Here is a 14,690-nt window from a genome sequence, read left to right as displayed (position 1 = left end):
GGGAAGTGATACAGAAAAAGGATACAGAAAGAACCCTATGATACTTTGTGAAAAATTGGAACAAAACATTAGATTCTGAAAAAGCAATATAGGTAAATAGTCAACAGACCAAAAAACCCTATTTTATTGCAACTCATGTTAAAATACCAGTGGTTTTACTTTTGGTAGTTAACAGCTCATTATAGAGTTCATCAGTGAAAATAAAAAAGGGAAAACAGCCAAGCGCATTTTTAAACAAATACACCTATAAACACACAACTGGCAAATACAAGCATATGTAAATGTGCATGTCTGTTAAATATTGAGGTGATGCAATATTGTCAATGCATGTATCACATAATGATAATAGTATAAACATTTATTGCATGTGTAAATTACATAGCTACGACATTAAAACTATGTGTTCCTGACAGATGGACTAACGGAATGGAATATAAAACCAAAAAAAAACCCCAAAAAACAAAAAACAAAAAAACCAGGTACCTGTACATGTAAACACTATATAATAAGCTGACATTATTAACCCAAGTTAAAGGATGGATTATTGAGTAATGGCTAAGGCAAATGATTAATTTAGAAATACAGAATTATCCTATAGTTAAAAAAAAGGGAAAAGAAATTATAATATGTAAATATACTCATTATAAACTTACCTACCTCGGCTTAACAACAGATAAATTAACACATTCTTAACAGTGCATGTGAATTACTTATTATTAGACTGAGGCAAATACGTTTATCAAATTTAAAAGAAACAGAGAAAAAAACTGAGAGACATACTCATGTATGTTTCAAATACATCCAAAAATCAATAAACTACATAAAAAAGTGAAAGATAACTTGGAATATATTTGCAATATCCATGACAAACAGAAGTTGAATATCTTTAATACAGAAACTGAAATTACATTTAAATATACATTTTTCAAAATAAAGAACAAAAGATATTCCCAGGAAATTTATTTTGAAAAGGAATACTTCTGATATAACAGCATATGATCTATATCAGAAAAGATCAAATTGTAAATTAAAACAGCACTCCATTTTCAATGAGAAATTGCAAACATTTTAATGCAAAAGCAACCAGTATATCAAGAAGATGAGGTAGAAGAAAATATAGATGACCTTGGTTTTGGCAAATTTTTTTTAGCTACAACCCCAAAGGCACAATCCATCAAGGAAAGAATTGTTAAGCTGGACTTCATTAAAATTAGAGATTTCTGCTCTGTGAAAGTTATCGTGAAGAGAATGAAAAAGACAAGCCACAGGCCAGGAGAAAATATTTGCAAAAGACACATCTGATAAAGGACTATTATCCAAAATATACAAAGAACTCTTAAAACTCCAAATAAGAAAACAACTTGATTAAAAAATGGATCAACAACCTTGAAAGACTCCTCATTAAAGAAGATATACAGATGGCAAAGGAAGCATATGAAAAGGTGCCCCACCTTCTACGTCATCAGGGAAAGCAAACTAAAATAACGAGATACTATGACACACCTAGGAGAATGGCCAAAATCCAGAACACTGACAACACCAAATGCGGGTGAGCAACAGGAACTCCTGTTGCTGATGGGAATGCAAAATAGTACTTCCACTCTGGAAGCCAGTTTGGCATTTTCTTACAAAACTAAACATATTCTTACATACAATCCAGCAATCACACTCTTGGTATTTACCCCAATAAGCTGAACAATATGTCCACACAAAAACCTGCATGTAGACATTTACTGCAGGTTTATTCATGATTGCCCAAACTTGGAAGCAACCAAGATGTCCTTCAGTAGGTGGATGGATAAAATAAATGATGGTGCACCCAGACAATGGAGTATTATGCAGTGCTAAAAAGAAATGAGCTACCAAGCTAGGAAAAGACATGGAAGAAACTAAAATATATATTTCTAAGAGAAAAACACCAATCTGTGAAGACTACATACACATTGTATGATTCCAACTACACGGCATTCTGGAAAAGGCAAAACCATGGAGACAGCAAAAAGATCAGCGGCTGACAGAGGTTAGCAGGGAGGAAGGGATGAAAAGACGGGACACAGTGGACTTTTTAGGGCAGTGGGAACTACTCTGCACAATACTGCAGTGATGGATACACATCATTTTACATTTGTCCATACCCATTAGGTGTATGATACCATGAGTGAACCCTGATGTAAACCCTGGACTTTGGGTGATAATGATGCGTCAGTGTTAGCTTATCAGTTGTCACAAATTCACCACTCTGGTGGAGGATGTCGATTATGCGGAGGTTATGCATCTGTGGGGAACAGGTGCATACGGGAAATATCTGTGCCTTCCTCTCAGTCTTGCTGTAAACTAAAACTCCTCTAAAAAGTAAAATCTATTCTTAAAAAAAAAAGCAGAATTTATAAAGTTGGAAGGAAAGGAACTCCTATACATTGTCATTGAGCGGCGTTTGTTGGTATCTATTTATTCATAAGTGAAAAAATAATCTATTGTCACCAAAATGTTGACAATGGTAATTTACAGGTGGTTGGATTATGGGTGATTCAAGACAAGAACAGGGTTTTTGTTTTTGTGGGGTTTTTTTCACTTGTTCGTTTTCCAAATTATATTTTCTTATTCAGAAAGAAACTATGCAGAAAGACAAAGCTGTATGGTTTTTTTGAAAAAAATGAAGATCGTGTCTCTTTTATGATTAAAAATATAATTAGGTTTTCTGAAGTCTACAAAAGATTTTTATTTTTTCAGTGTTGTTTCTCTCATCAAACTAAAGTGAGGACTAAACTAAGTGATCTTGATGCTCAGGGGAGGCACAGTTAATGCGAGGGGGCTGTAATTTGGGAGAATAAGGGAGATCTTGAGCTACTGCGAAGGCTCAGCTTGGAAATGCTGAGCCTCTGTCATTATTAATTGGGGGGGGGGCACGTGGAGAGAGGATTGCTCAGCTGAGAGCAAGAGGCAGTGGAGGGATACAAATCGAGATGAGCAGCGGCTGACTCGGCAAAACTGCTCAATGACTTTGCAAAAGACCTGTCACAACGGATAAACGGCCCCCCCGAAGAGGCAGTTTAGCATTCCTGCAGCGCACACAATTATTTCCAGGGGTGAGACTGAGAGGGAGGAAAAAGAAAGAGGAAAGAAGATCAAAAGACGCCTTTAATGACTCTGCGGACATTTCTTAAACCAGCGATTGGGAAGAAGAGAGCCGTAAAAAAAAAAAACCAAAACAAGGAATGCAGGCACTTCATTTTAAGCTCTGGCCACTGGGCGAGCATCCACCACGCTGCCCTTTCCCTGCTCACGAAAAATGGTGAGTTGCTCTGTGGCTGCTGACTACACTCTAATTGCTTTGGGGGTAAATGAAGCATGAAACCTATTGTCAAAAAACACGGTGTCCACAGCTACCGCCATGCTTTTATCTTCCCAGTACATCACCCCCAGGGGTCCAGGCTGCCTGAGGGACCTAAGAGCCTTAAAATACCAACAGCCCACATTTCTTGAAGGCAGACTTTCAGGTAACAGCCCCTTTTTTCTCTAGCATTTTCTTCTGTGCAGTCTCCCTGAAGCATATAACCAGCCCTGTTATCCCAAGTGAAGGCAGCACACCCCAGGAAAAGAAGCAGGAGTCAGAGGGAGGGTAGCAGAGGTCTCCTTTTTAAAGCACATGGAGAGTTGCATTGACAAACACTCGCTACACCTTCGCAGTATAAGAAGGACCCTGTTGCTAGCACAATTCCTAGGATTCACTCTGCTGATTATTACACCCCATGATTTGGTCCTCTTCATCACAAAGGAATCAAAGTGACTCAAACAGCTTGCTGCCAGTTTCACACCAATAAATACTATTTTATTTTTTATTAAGTTTCCCTCTGCCATCCTTTAATGAATAAACCCTTACTGGCAGGAATATTTTCTGGGTTAAGACATTTTCTGCGTAATTTTCTTCTCAGCCATGTTGTTTTTCAGGTCCTTTGGGCAAGAACCTTTTTTTTTTTTTTTGGTTAATTGTTTCCACAAATAGAAAAATATATTATGATGTAAAAGTTTGGGCAAAATAGGTAGTGTTCATCCTCCTGCTCTCCACCAAACCCCATGCCTCTCAAATTTAACTGAAATCTTTTCAAAACACACATATTTATCACATGCTATGTGTAGGGATCCCGTTCTTAAGAAGCTGCACCAGTTTAAGAAAGGTCAGAGGTCATAGGAGGATTTCAACCTTCAGTATCCTTGGACTGGTTGCAACTGAAAGATTACTAGTCAGTTGTGTGGGATGGCATGGAGGGCAGGTACCACTATGTTCTCATAATCACCCACACAGCAGACATTGTATTTGGAGCCTGACACCAAATTCTTTAGACTCGAATTAGAAAAGGCACTTCTTTGATAGATTTCTTCTTGTTCCAGTTTACAGGCAACTAATCCTCACTGCATTGGCTCCAACAGACGGGCACAATCAATTCAGGGAGAGCAAGCAACGCCAGGTCTGCTCAATCTTCTCTCAACGAGCAGCAGAGGAGAGGCGGTGGCGGGGGAGGTGGAGGAGACGGAAAGAAAGGCAGAGAATGCAGCCGTGCCTGCACCCAAGATAGCTTAGCAGAGGCAAAGACGAAAAGACAGGTGGAAATACGTATCCTGGCAGATGGAAGTGTTTGCTCTCGGAGGGAGAGGCTGAAACACCACGAAGACACCAAGCCCACCCAGCCTCCAGCCTCCGGGCGCTGAGGACTGTCTGAGGGAGCCAGGCAGACAGAAAAGGGTGTGGTGTCAAAACAAAGGAACTGGGCACAGCACCTCTAGGGAGGAAAGAGGCCTGGATTTGCTGAGGTCTCCGCCGTCTATGATCTATAGCATAGCGTGAAGAGCAAGTTAATTACTGCACTTAGGTAATTACGTCTCAGAGAAACCAGCGCCTTCCAGAGCAGCACTAATTTACGCTGCTAGATCTTTCCAGGCTAGACTGGCCATTTGGGGAGAAGTCACACTGGAACGATGGCTTAACAGTGGCAGGAAGAAAATTAATGAAAATGAGCTAGAAATAAGAGGCCCTGGTATTGACAGTTTTCTCGGTTTTCTATTTTTGGACGCAAAGTGCAGGACGAGATGCTTCCTTCATTTACCAGCAGGCGCTTCCTCCCCCAACAGCTCAGGCCCGCCTCCATCCCCTTGCTCCAAGCGTGGGCAATAACTTAATGTGCTTTGACTCCTCTGACTTTCCTTGGCACTCGCTTCTCTCCCATGGCCATTACATCTTCCCTTCTGAACCCCTGAATCATGTATTTGTCTACAGTGGAGGGCATCAAAAGGGCTTGTGTGGATAACAGTTGTCCCTCTCCTGATTCATTAAAGACCCTCCCTGTTCTCCGAGATCCATCTTCTCCCTGCCATGGTTGTGAGCCAGGTTCTCTGGGCCAAGGAACTCATCACCCATCGTTAGGCTGTTCCTCTCCTCTTCTGAGAAGGAATGCTGCTGTTTAAGAATGGGAAGAGGAAAGCATTTCTTGTCCCCAAGTGCCTAGATATTAGCCATGAGATTGCCTTTTATTTTTTTCTTTTGGCTGACTAATGACTTCAAAATATCTGTACACATATAAACACATAACTGGCAAACATAAACAAATGTGCGCGTGTGTCCCTAAGCGGCATCTCTCTCTCTTTTTTTTTTTTTTTGCCGTAAGCAAAACTTAATAAAAGTACGTATTTATAAATGTGTAGCTTTATATTTGCATTTATGTGTACAAGGAAGCCACATCCTCCTTGTCTTCAGCAAGAAGTGGGGATGTCCCGATTCTGGCTCCGGTAAGTAATCACTACTGTCCTACCTTCATTTGGCAGCTCCTCCATATCTTCCATTTGTCAAAGACCCATAGGTCCATTTGACTTTCAGTTCCAAGTTATTCTCCAATGGAAACACAAAGATCCAAATATCTCCCACCCCCACTTCGTGAGCATCTTACCTCTGGAGGTGATGGTCCAGAGCCTCTTCCTCAGCGTTCAGTAGAGATGCTGCGTGGCTCAGGAACTGATGGCTGCAGCTTACGGATTTGAGTTCCAAGATGAGGAGGCCCAAGCAGAACATGGCTCCCATCTCCTCCAGTTCACTGGTACCAAACTGTAGACCCTGTCAGTTAAACAAAGCAGTCAACCGTGAGTATAGGAATGGAAACAGAGTGAAGATGATCTGAGGTTGGGAGGAAGGACTCCTGCACACAGGCCTGTCACAGAAATTAAGAATGAATAGTGTTTATCACTCACTGTCCAATGTGTTTCATCGTGTGCTTTGTGGATAAGTGGCTCTCAGTCTGCCTTACATCAACCTTCAGGGTTTCCCGGAAGGACCCCCAAGACAATAATGAGCGACTTGGGGTACTAAAGGGCAGGAGGGCGCATGGAGATCCGGGAGTCAACTCCCCCCACCCCAGATACAGCAGCAGTGCTTCCACCTTTTTTTAAAAAAGGGTTTCACAGCTGGAAAAAAAAAAGTTTGTAAACCATCTTACTAAGAGATATCATTTCTCGCCCATAAATTTACCAACCAATGGAAAAGAATGAGGATGATCCTTCATATACAAACACTAAAACTTAAAAAAGCAAACAAAAAAACCACCCACCATTTATTTAGAACCACCTATTCAGTTGTATTGAGATAACACATGAAGGTGAAGCCATGACCTGTACCCTTTGTCCTTACCCACAAAGTAACGGATAATAACAACAATTAACAAGCAACTTTATTGAGCATTTACCATGTGCCAGTACTGTTCTGACCCCTTTTACAGGCAGTAACTCAGTGACTTCTTACCAAAGTCCTGGGAGATAGGTGTTGTCATTGTAGCCATCCCACAGAGAAGGGGATTTAGACACACAGAATGGATACTTTATCCACGGCATCCCAGCTAGTTAGCAATAGAGACTCATAGGTTGATTCTGACTTAACTGCTCAACAAACTGCTACGTGAAGACTCGGAGGAACATGCTGAGGCAAAAAATGCATGGTTTTTGAAGTTGGATAAAGATTGGATTCGAATCCTGATTTTACTGTTTTCTGATCATGTGAACGGTATATGAACTCTATTAGCCTTCAATTTCTCATCCATAAAAGGGAATATAATCCTTGCTGCCATATACTTAAGACATGTAGTGATAAGGAATATTTCAAATCCCCAGAATATTGATCAATATGAGCTCAGTTTCTCTTTCTTCTGCTTATTAAAGATGTTTAGTATGACAGAATTCAGTGTGGTTGTGAAGTCTTCATGTTTATAAAGTACATTTCATTTAAATGAAAAAGATCAATAGTTGGATATTATATTTAAAAAAATAGATTTTCCATCGAAAGAATAGTGATATGAGAGACAGGGATGTGACAGCAAAAAAAAAAAAAAAAAAAAAAAAGAAGATTGGCCATCAGTGTCCCACGGAAAAACAAAGTTTCAAGTTAGGAAATTGTGTCACAAAAGATTTCTAGATAAAAGGATAAAGAAATGTGTAAAGTCTTCAAGTTTATTTCAGCTCTTTAAAAATGAGAATTGCTGCATGTTTGGACACCTGTTTTCCTAAAGAAAGGAGACATTACTTCAGAGTTAAGAGAAGTCTGTTCCTCTGTAAACAACAGCCGTGGGAGGGGAAAGACAGATGTTTAACAACTCATTTTCCTCGAGAGTCAATTGAAAAGATCCCTTTTTACAGAGAGAACAATCTCAGTCTCTTTCCGTGTGCTGCAGTGCTGAGATCGGATACTTTTTTCCTCCACGCATCTTCCTGGCTGCTTTTCTTCATTCTAGAATGGATGGCCTGGTCGTGGGGCATGAAGTGGTCATCACACCCTCCTCAGTCAGCTGCCTCGCTGGCAGCAAGGAGAATATGAACAAGAAACCAGCCCCTCGGGATGGGGCAGCGCACCTGATACCCGTGTGTTACCCCAGCATCCAGCAGAGCACATAACAGGTCAAAAGAAGGTAGAGTCCTGGGGAAAATAAATCTCATAGCACACGCCATGTTGATAGGTCAGAGGCAATCCTTTCATACCAGTCAACTTCTATACAACAACATGCAAAAGCATTTTTATAATGCAGAAATAGTTCCATATCTCAGCTATTTATTTCCACCAGTGGTTGGTATCATAAAATGACTGGTCCAGAAGACCTCAAATAAAGGAACTTCTACCATTTACTGGCTGTGGGGTCTTGGGTAATACTTATTCCATTTTGCCCTCTTCTGTGAATCTCACGTTAGTACTCTATCCTTTTTATTCTCACACAGTATCAAAAATATTTGTGTATTCCAATGGCCTCCTCTTACTTCCCACACCCAGCCTGGAAGTGAAATCCTCAAAGGCAGGGACTGAGCGTATCTGTTTCTTTACAAGCCTGGCATGGAACACACAGCCTGTCAGATGGCATGTTCTCAATATATTATAAATGGGTAAGAAATGGTTATAAATGGGTGGACATGGAGAGGCATGGATGGAGTGTCTCCTGAATATTTACTGTAAATGCTAAATGGAATTTCACTTCTCTGGGTAGTGAGTATAGGAATGCTTTAAATTATGTTCTTCAATTGGTAAATGTCATAAATATTTTAAAAATCTTTTTTACTTTTGCTCCAGGAGATGCCTTCACTCTTTGGATATGATCTGGGAAAAAGGAAAATGAAATTTAGAAATCCTGTTATCTACTTTGGCCAGTTACCATGGACTCACAGCAGCAAGTTTATAAATAAATCTGGCTTTGGGTTAGTTTAAAAGTGTGTCTTAATAAAACAGAGACCCAATTTTTCTCTCCTCCCAGCTTAGATGTGTTAAATAGGATTCTTTCCCCACAGCCAAGAACAGAAAGCCTGATTATAGTTGCTTAAACATAACTGGGGTTTTATTTTTTGCACATCATAAGTTTGGGGTGGGTAGGAAGTTCATTGTTCAAGGTATTGTTTCGGTGTCTTAACAAAATCAGGGTCACTTTATCTGTCATCCTCCTAGTTTTCTCATCAGGATTGCAGAGTGGCTGCTGTAGCTCCAGCCAGCGCAACATAATTCAAGGAAGGAGAAAGGGAAAGTGGAGGGCAGAGATGTCTATATAGTCTCGCTTATATTTTATTGGCAAGAACTATGTAATAAAGCCTACTCCAGTTTTACAATGATCTGGTAACTGAATATTTTAGCTTGTTCATCCTTTTTAAAAGAGACATATAAGACAGAAGAGTGTTAGAAACAAGTGTCTGGTGAGCCAACAAACAATGTCTGTCACACCGATATCCAGATACTAATGCTATTAGAAAGTACAGGTTCCTAGCTTTTCATCACACTGATAAGCAAAACTCACTGGCACAATTCTTCACAGGTTTTTTTTTTTTAACTTTTCTTGATAATCTATCCCCAAATAAATCAAATCCATAAGTACATTTAATCTCCAAAACTGATCTTCATCCTTACATAATTTTGAAACATCAATATGGGAAGAATATTTGTGTTATTACAGAAAATTACATATTTTAATATTTGTTATTGCAGAAAATTATGTATTGGTAAGAAAAACATAGGATCCATAAAAAATAAGTTTATAAAGCATAAGCAGTGATAATTGGTGAGCAAAAGAGGAAAAATAATTGATAAACATGGGAAATATTTTATTTTATTACTTAAAAAAATGCCTTGTTTATAAGACTTAGTGCTGGCACTTATGATAAGAGCTGGCACGTATCAAAACACAATGATACTTTGACATGCTGCATCACTTCTGGGGACTTTTCCTAAGGAGCTGATCCTAAATAAAAGTGAAGCCATGTGCATAAAATGTATATTATGTCAATGTTTTATATAATAATTAAAATTTGAGAGAAATAAAATTCAAAATATTGAAATATCTGGTTAAGAAAAAAATTCTAAATATCTAATTGGGAAAAAATGGCTAAAGAAATTATAGTAGAATAATTATGAATATAATGAGGTCATTAAAATGGTAATTATAACAACAATTTAACAATATGGAAAATGTTTATGATTAACTGATGAGGTGGAAAAAGCAAAATACACAGTACATAATGATGTGATTTCTGGTGAAGACTTAGAAATGAAAACCCGTCACATATACTTTCAGACACTATTGCTGTGATTTGCTAATAATACACAAATATTGGGAGGGAAGGGCTCTATAATATTATCAAGAAAACATCCACAGGGAACTCTAATTCAAAAAGATACATGCACCCCAATATCCACAGCAGCACTATTTACAACAGCCAAGACATGGAAACCACCTAAATGTCCATCGACTGATGACTGGATAAAGAAGTTGTGGTATATATGTACAATGCAACACTACTCAGCCATACAAAAGAATAAAATAATGCCATTTGCAGAAACATGGATGGACCTGAAGATTATCATACTAAGTAAGCCAGAAGGAGAATGAAAAAGACCATATGATATCACTTATATGTAGAATTTAAAAAAAAGACACACATGAGCTTATTTACAAAACAGAAACAGACTCAAAGACATACAAAATAAATTTATGGTTACCAAGGGGAAAAGAGGTGGAATAAATTGGGAGTTTGAGATTTGTACTAACTACTATATATAAAATAGAGAAATAACAAGTTGATACTGTGTAGCACAGGGAACTATATTAAATACCTTATAGTAACTTATGGTGAAAAAGAATATGAAAATGGATATATGTATGTTCCTATATGACGGAAGTATTGTGCTGTACACCAGAAACTGACACAACACTGTAAACTGACTATACTTCAATTAAAAATGCACATACAAAATGCTTTTAAAAATTACTACTTTTCAGAAAAATGTTTTAAAAAGCTACGTATAGTGTGCCAATAAACTAGTATACCTTCAGTTATCAGTTTGCAAGCTCTTCTATCTTTTATATTCTGAAGCACACTTAGATTTATTTTTATTTCTTTTATGTGTAACTTACTGAAGATTGGTGTCTTTCATTAGTTCTAGAAACATGTCACCCATTAGCTCTTGTAATTATTTCTCTCCCAATCCCTGTCAATGAAATCAGAGATGAGTCCAACATTACCATTAAACACTTATTTCACTCTGTCTTCCATATGTCTTAACTTTACTTTTATATTTATTTTTTTCTATCACTGTGATTCTGAATATTCTTCATATCAATATTCTATTCTAATAACTCTCTCGCCAGCTTTACTGAATCTCCTCTTGATCTCATCCATCTCAAAAACTGTCTCCAAAACACTATGAACACAGTTATTTTATATTCTTTACCTGATTATCCCTGCATATAGTCTTTGTGTACATTATTCATTCATTTGATTTTTCTGTTTAAGGTCTAACACAGGCTTGCTTGCTCAATATTTTATGATTTTTAAAAATTCTAAATTGATTTTTCTTTTAATTCAAAGAAAGTCTTTTTAGATTGTTTTTAATGCTCTTGCCTCCAGAAAGAACTTGTGTTTTCTCTCCTGGGCACTTGGGGACAACCCACCAGGGATCACTACAGGCTGAAGCTTTGGCTTGGGGCCTTCTGGGCTATATTGCATAACTGAATTACGACCCCAAATCTGCTTGAAGGACAGCTTGTGTTGAGAAATTATGAATAAAGCCTTTTCCATTTTTCCTGCTCTACCCAAAGCCAGGGCCAAGACAGTCATACAAACTCACTTTCTTGCTTCACAGACTGCGGTTTCACTAGTTGACTGACTGTAGTGGTCATCACTGGAGGTCCTGGCTTTGTGTAGTTAAGTCTTCACTCTGTCCTCAAGTGTTTCTTGGACCTCTGCTTGTGTCCCAAAACCCAAGTGTAAGTGAATAGAGATTATATCTGCTCCCAAAGGCCTACAACAACTCCTGGCAAAGCCTATCTTTTTTATAAAACTAGGCATCATTGAACACCCTCTGTAAACAAAGGGAAGATGTTACACGTATGAAGAAATATCACAATTAAAAGAAGGGTGGCACTCTGAAGACACCAAACAAATATCACTTTTGGAAACAGATTTCCTGCCAGAAATGAGAAAAATCATGGAGATTTCTTGTTCATATCCTCAGAAAGAAACAAGAGTATATCACACTGGTGAAAGTACAAAAAAAGGTATGATGAGAGAATAAGAGCTCGGAAGAAGCTGTACTATCGAGATTGAAAATATAATTTCTAAGTTAAAAGCCAAATAGAAAGAATTCACAGATGGTTTGATGCAGAAAATAAAATTCACTTTGTATAAAACCACCTCGAGAAATTTTCCATTATCTCAAGGGAAAATAGATAAAAAATGATGGGTTAAATACGTAAATAAGAATTGGAGAACAGATTTAGGAAAAGTGATATTGGCATTTCAGACTCAGACATGGTAGTCATAACAGACGCCAAGAAAAGGAAATAAAGGGAAAAGAGGATGAGGAAAAGGAAGAGAGAACACCCTTGTATGAAAAAAATTTAAAAATCTGAGTCTACAGATCAAACATGCTCACCAAATACATGGGATCTAATTAATGAAAGGAAACAGAGAAACAAAAAGTATCAAGATCCCTATAAATAATCAAAATGAAATATCCTAAAATGGGCTCATGCCACTCAGTACCAAAGACCATGATACAACAGTGGACAGAATGGAGGAGACAATAGTGTGACTCAAAACGTTCATGTGTGACGGCCTCAGGAAGATGAACTCAAATAGTGGAAGCATTGAACACAAACCACACACTGATAATGAAAAGTTTCAGAATTTCTTTTAAAACATTAGTATAACTGTATTATTTATAATAACCAATACATACATGATAACAACCTAAGTATTCATCAGTGAATGAATGGATAAAGAAAATGTTTTATGTATCTCTGTATCTATGTATAAATGTGTCTTATCTATATATATAAATATCAGACTACTAGTTAACCATAAAATAGAAAGAAATTCTGCCATTTGCAACAACATGGATGGACCTTGAGAGCATTACACTAAGTGAAATAAGTCAGAGAAAGACAAATATTGTATGATCTCACTTATATGTGGAATTTCAAAAAGAAACTAACAGACTCACAGACACAGAGAACAGATTGGTTGTTACCAGAGGCAGCAGGTGGAGGGTGGGCAAAATGGGTAAAGGTGGTCCAAAGTTACAAAATTCCAATTCCAAAATAAATAAGTCCTGGGGATGTAATGCACTGTGTGGTAATGATACTTCATAATACTGTATTGGATTTTTGAAAGTTGCTATGAAACTAAATCTTCAAAGTTCTCATCACACACAAAACATTATAACTATGTGTGGTGATGAATATTAACAAGACATTATGGTGATCATTTTGCAATATATACATATATCAAATCATTAAGTTGTACAGCTGAAAGTAATAGAATGTTATATGTCAATTAGAACACAATAAAAAAATGAGAAAAATATTAGCATAACCCTCGTACCAAAAACTGATCATTACAGCACATAAATAAAGCATCCAGCCAAACAATTATACGGCATGACCTAGAGAGTGTTTTTCTAAGAACGGCATGGGGCTGGTGTCATTAGGGAAATCTACTCATAAATGTTAATACCTAGAAATCAAAAGGCAGAGGAGAAGAAAGAACAACTTCTGGATGTAGGCATCCATTTCTGATACAAGTCTTGGTATATGAACCCACCAGGGCACTTTCTAAACCTGAAAGGGCAGCATGGCATGGTGTGTGCAAACACAGGCCCCGGCCCAGACTGCTAGCCTCTTAATCCCTGTGCTGCCATGTAGTGACTGTGTGGTCACGGGGCAAATCAGTGATCTAAGTGACTCAATTTTCTTATCTGTAGAATGGGAATGGTAAAAATCATAATAACACTATCTATCTGCTGAGAGAATTCAGTGGGTTAAGATACATAAAAATTTAGATTACTACTTGGCTCATTTCATATTATACAAGCATTTATGATTATCAGTAATAATAGCAAATGCTTACATAAAACCAATAGTCAAAATTAGACACGGCATACACAGTCCTGTTTAAAAATATGGCTCTAACTATGGCCTAATCTCACTACTGTTATTTATGATCATTTGACAAGTTCCAAACAATTCAGTAAGTTAAGAAAAACATGAGTCATACATACTAGAAAGGAAGGAATCTCATTATCATTATTTGAGGACTGATTATGTACTAAAACAAACCAAGGGAATCAGCTGAAACAGAAAATCTATTAGATATAAGGCAAGAATTGAGTAAGTAGACAGGAAACAAATTAAATATAAAAAAATCAATTTTCTTTCTATAAACCAGCAAAATAAATTATTAAGTATAATAAAAATTTAATTCACAATAGCAAGACAACTATAAAATATCTAGGAATGGAATTAATAATAAATACTCCAAGGGTTACATGATAAATCCCAGGACTTTACCAAGAGATAACAAAGAAAATTTAAATAAATGAAGAAATATGTTGAACTCTGGGAAAGTGTGCCCAATAGCATGCAATATCGATTCTCCTCATATTAGTCTATAAAAGCACAGAAAATCAAAACAGCAATAGGGAGTTTCAGAATTGGAAGTCTAATTTCACTTTAGAAGAACACATGGCAAAAATATCCAAGAATAATTCTGGAACAAAGAGTAAAAAATTATAATGAGGGTTTTCCTTTACAGATAGGCAAAAGATCTCACACAGGTACCATAATTTAATGTCCAATTATTGATGCAAAATATGGCAATAGATCAAGGCAGGAACACAGAAAGCACCA

The 14,690-nt window shown here is 37.5% G+C and overlaps 1 protein-coding gene across 1 annotated transcript in view; it reads right to left on the bottom strand.

Moving 5' to 3' along the window:
* AGBL1 (AGBL carboxypeptidase 1) overlaps positions 1 to 14,690 on the bottom strand; it is a 645,810-nt gene that overhangs the window by 177,638 nt on the left and 453,482 nt on the right. Inside the window, exon 22 of the mRNA XM_072950742.1 lies at positions 5,940 to 6,103. Within this exon, the coding sequence (XP_072806843.1) occupies positions 5,940 to 6,103 (164 nt within the window). The remainder of the gene's footprint in view (positions 1 to 5,939; positions 6,104 to 14,690) is intronic.

This window comes from Vicugna pacos, chromosome 27 (assembly GCF_048564905.1).
Source record: "Vicugna pacos chromosome 27, VicPac4, whole genome shotgun sequence".
Classification (NCBI taxonomy): domain Eukaryota; kingdom Metazoa; phylum Chordata; class Mammalia; order Artiodactyla; family Camelidae; genus Vicugna; species Vicugna pacos.
The sequence above is the reverse complement of the archived record's forward strand: the minus strand, read 5'-3'. Positions and strand labels throughout refer to the sequence as shown.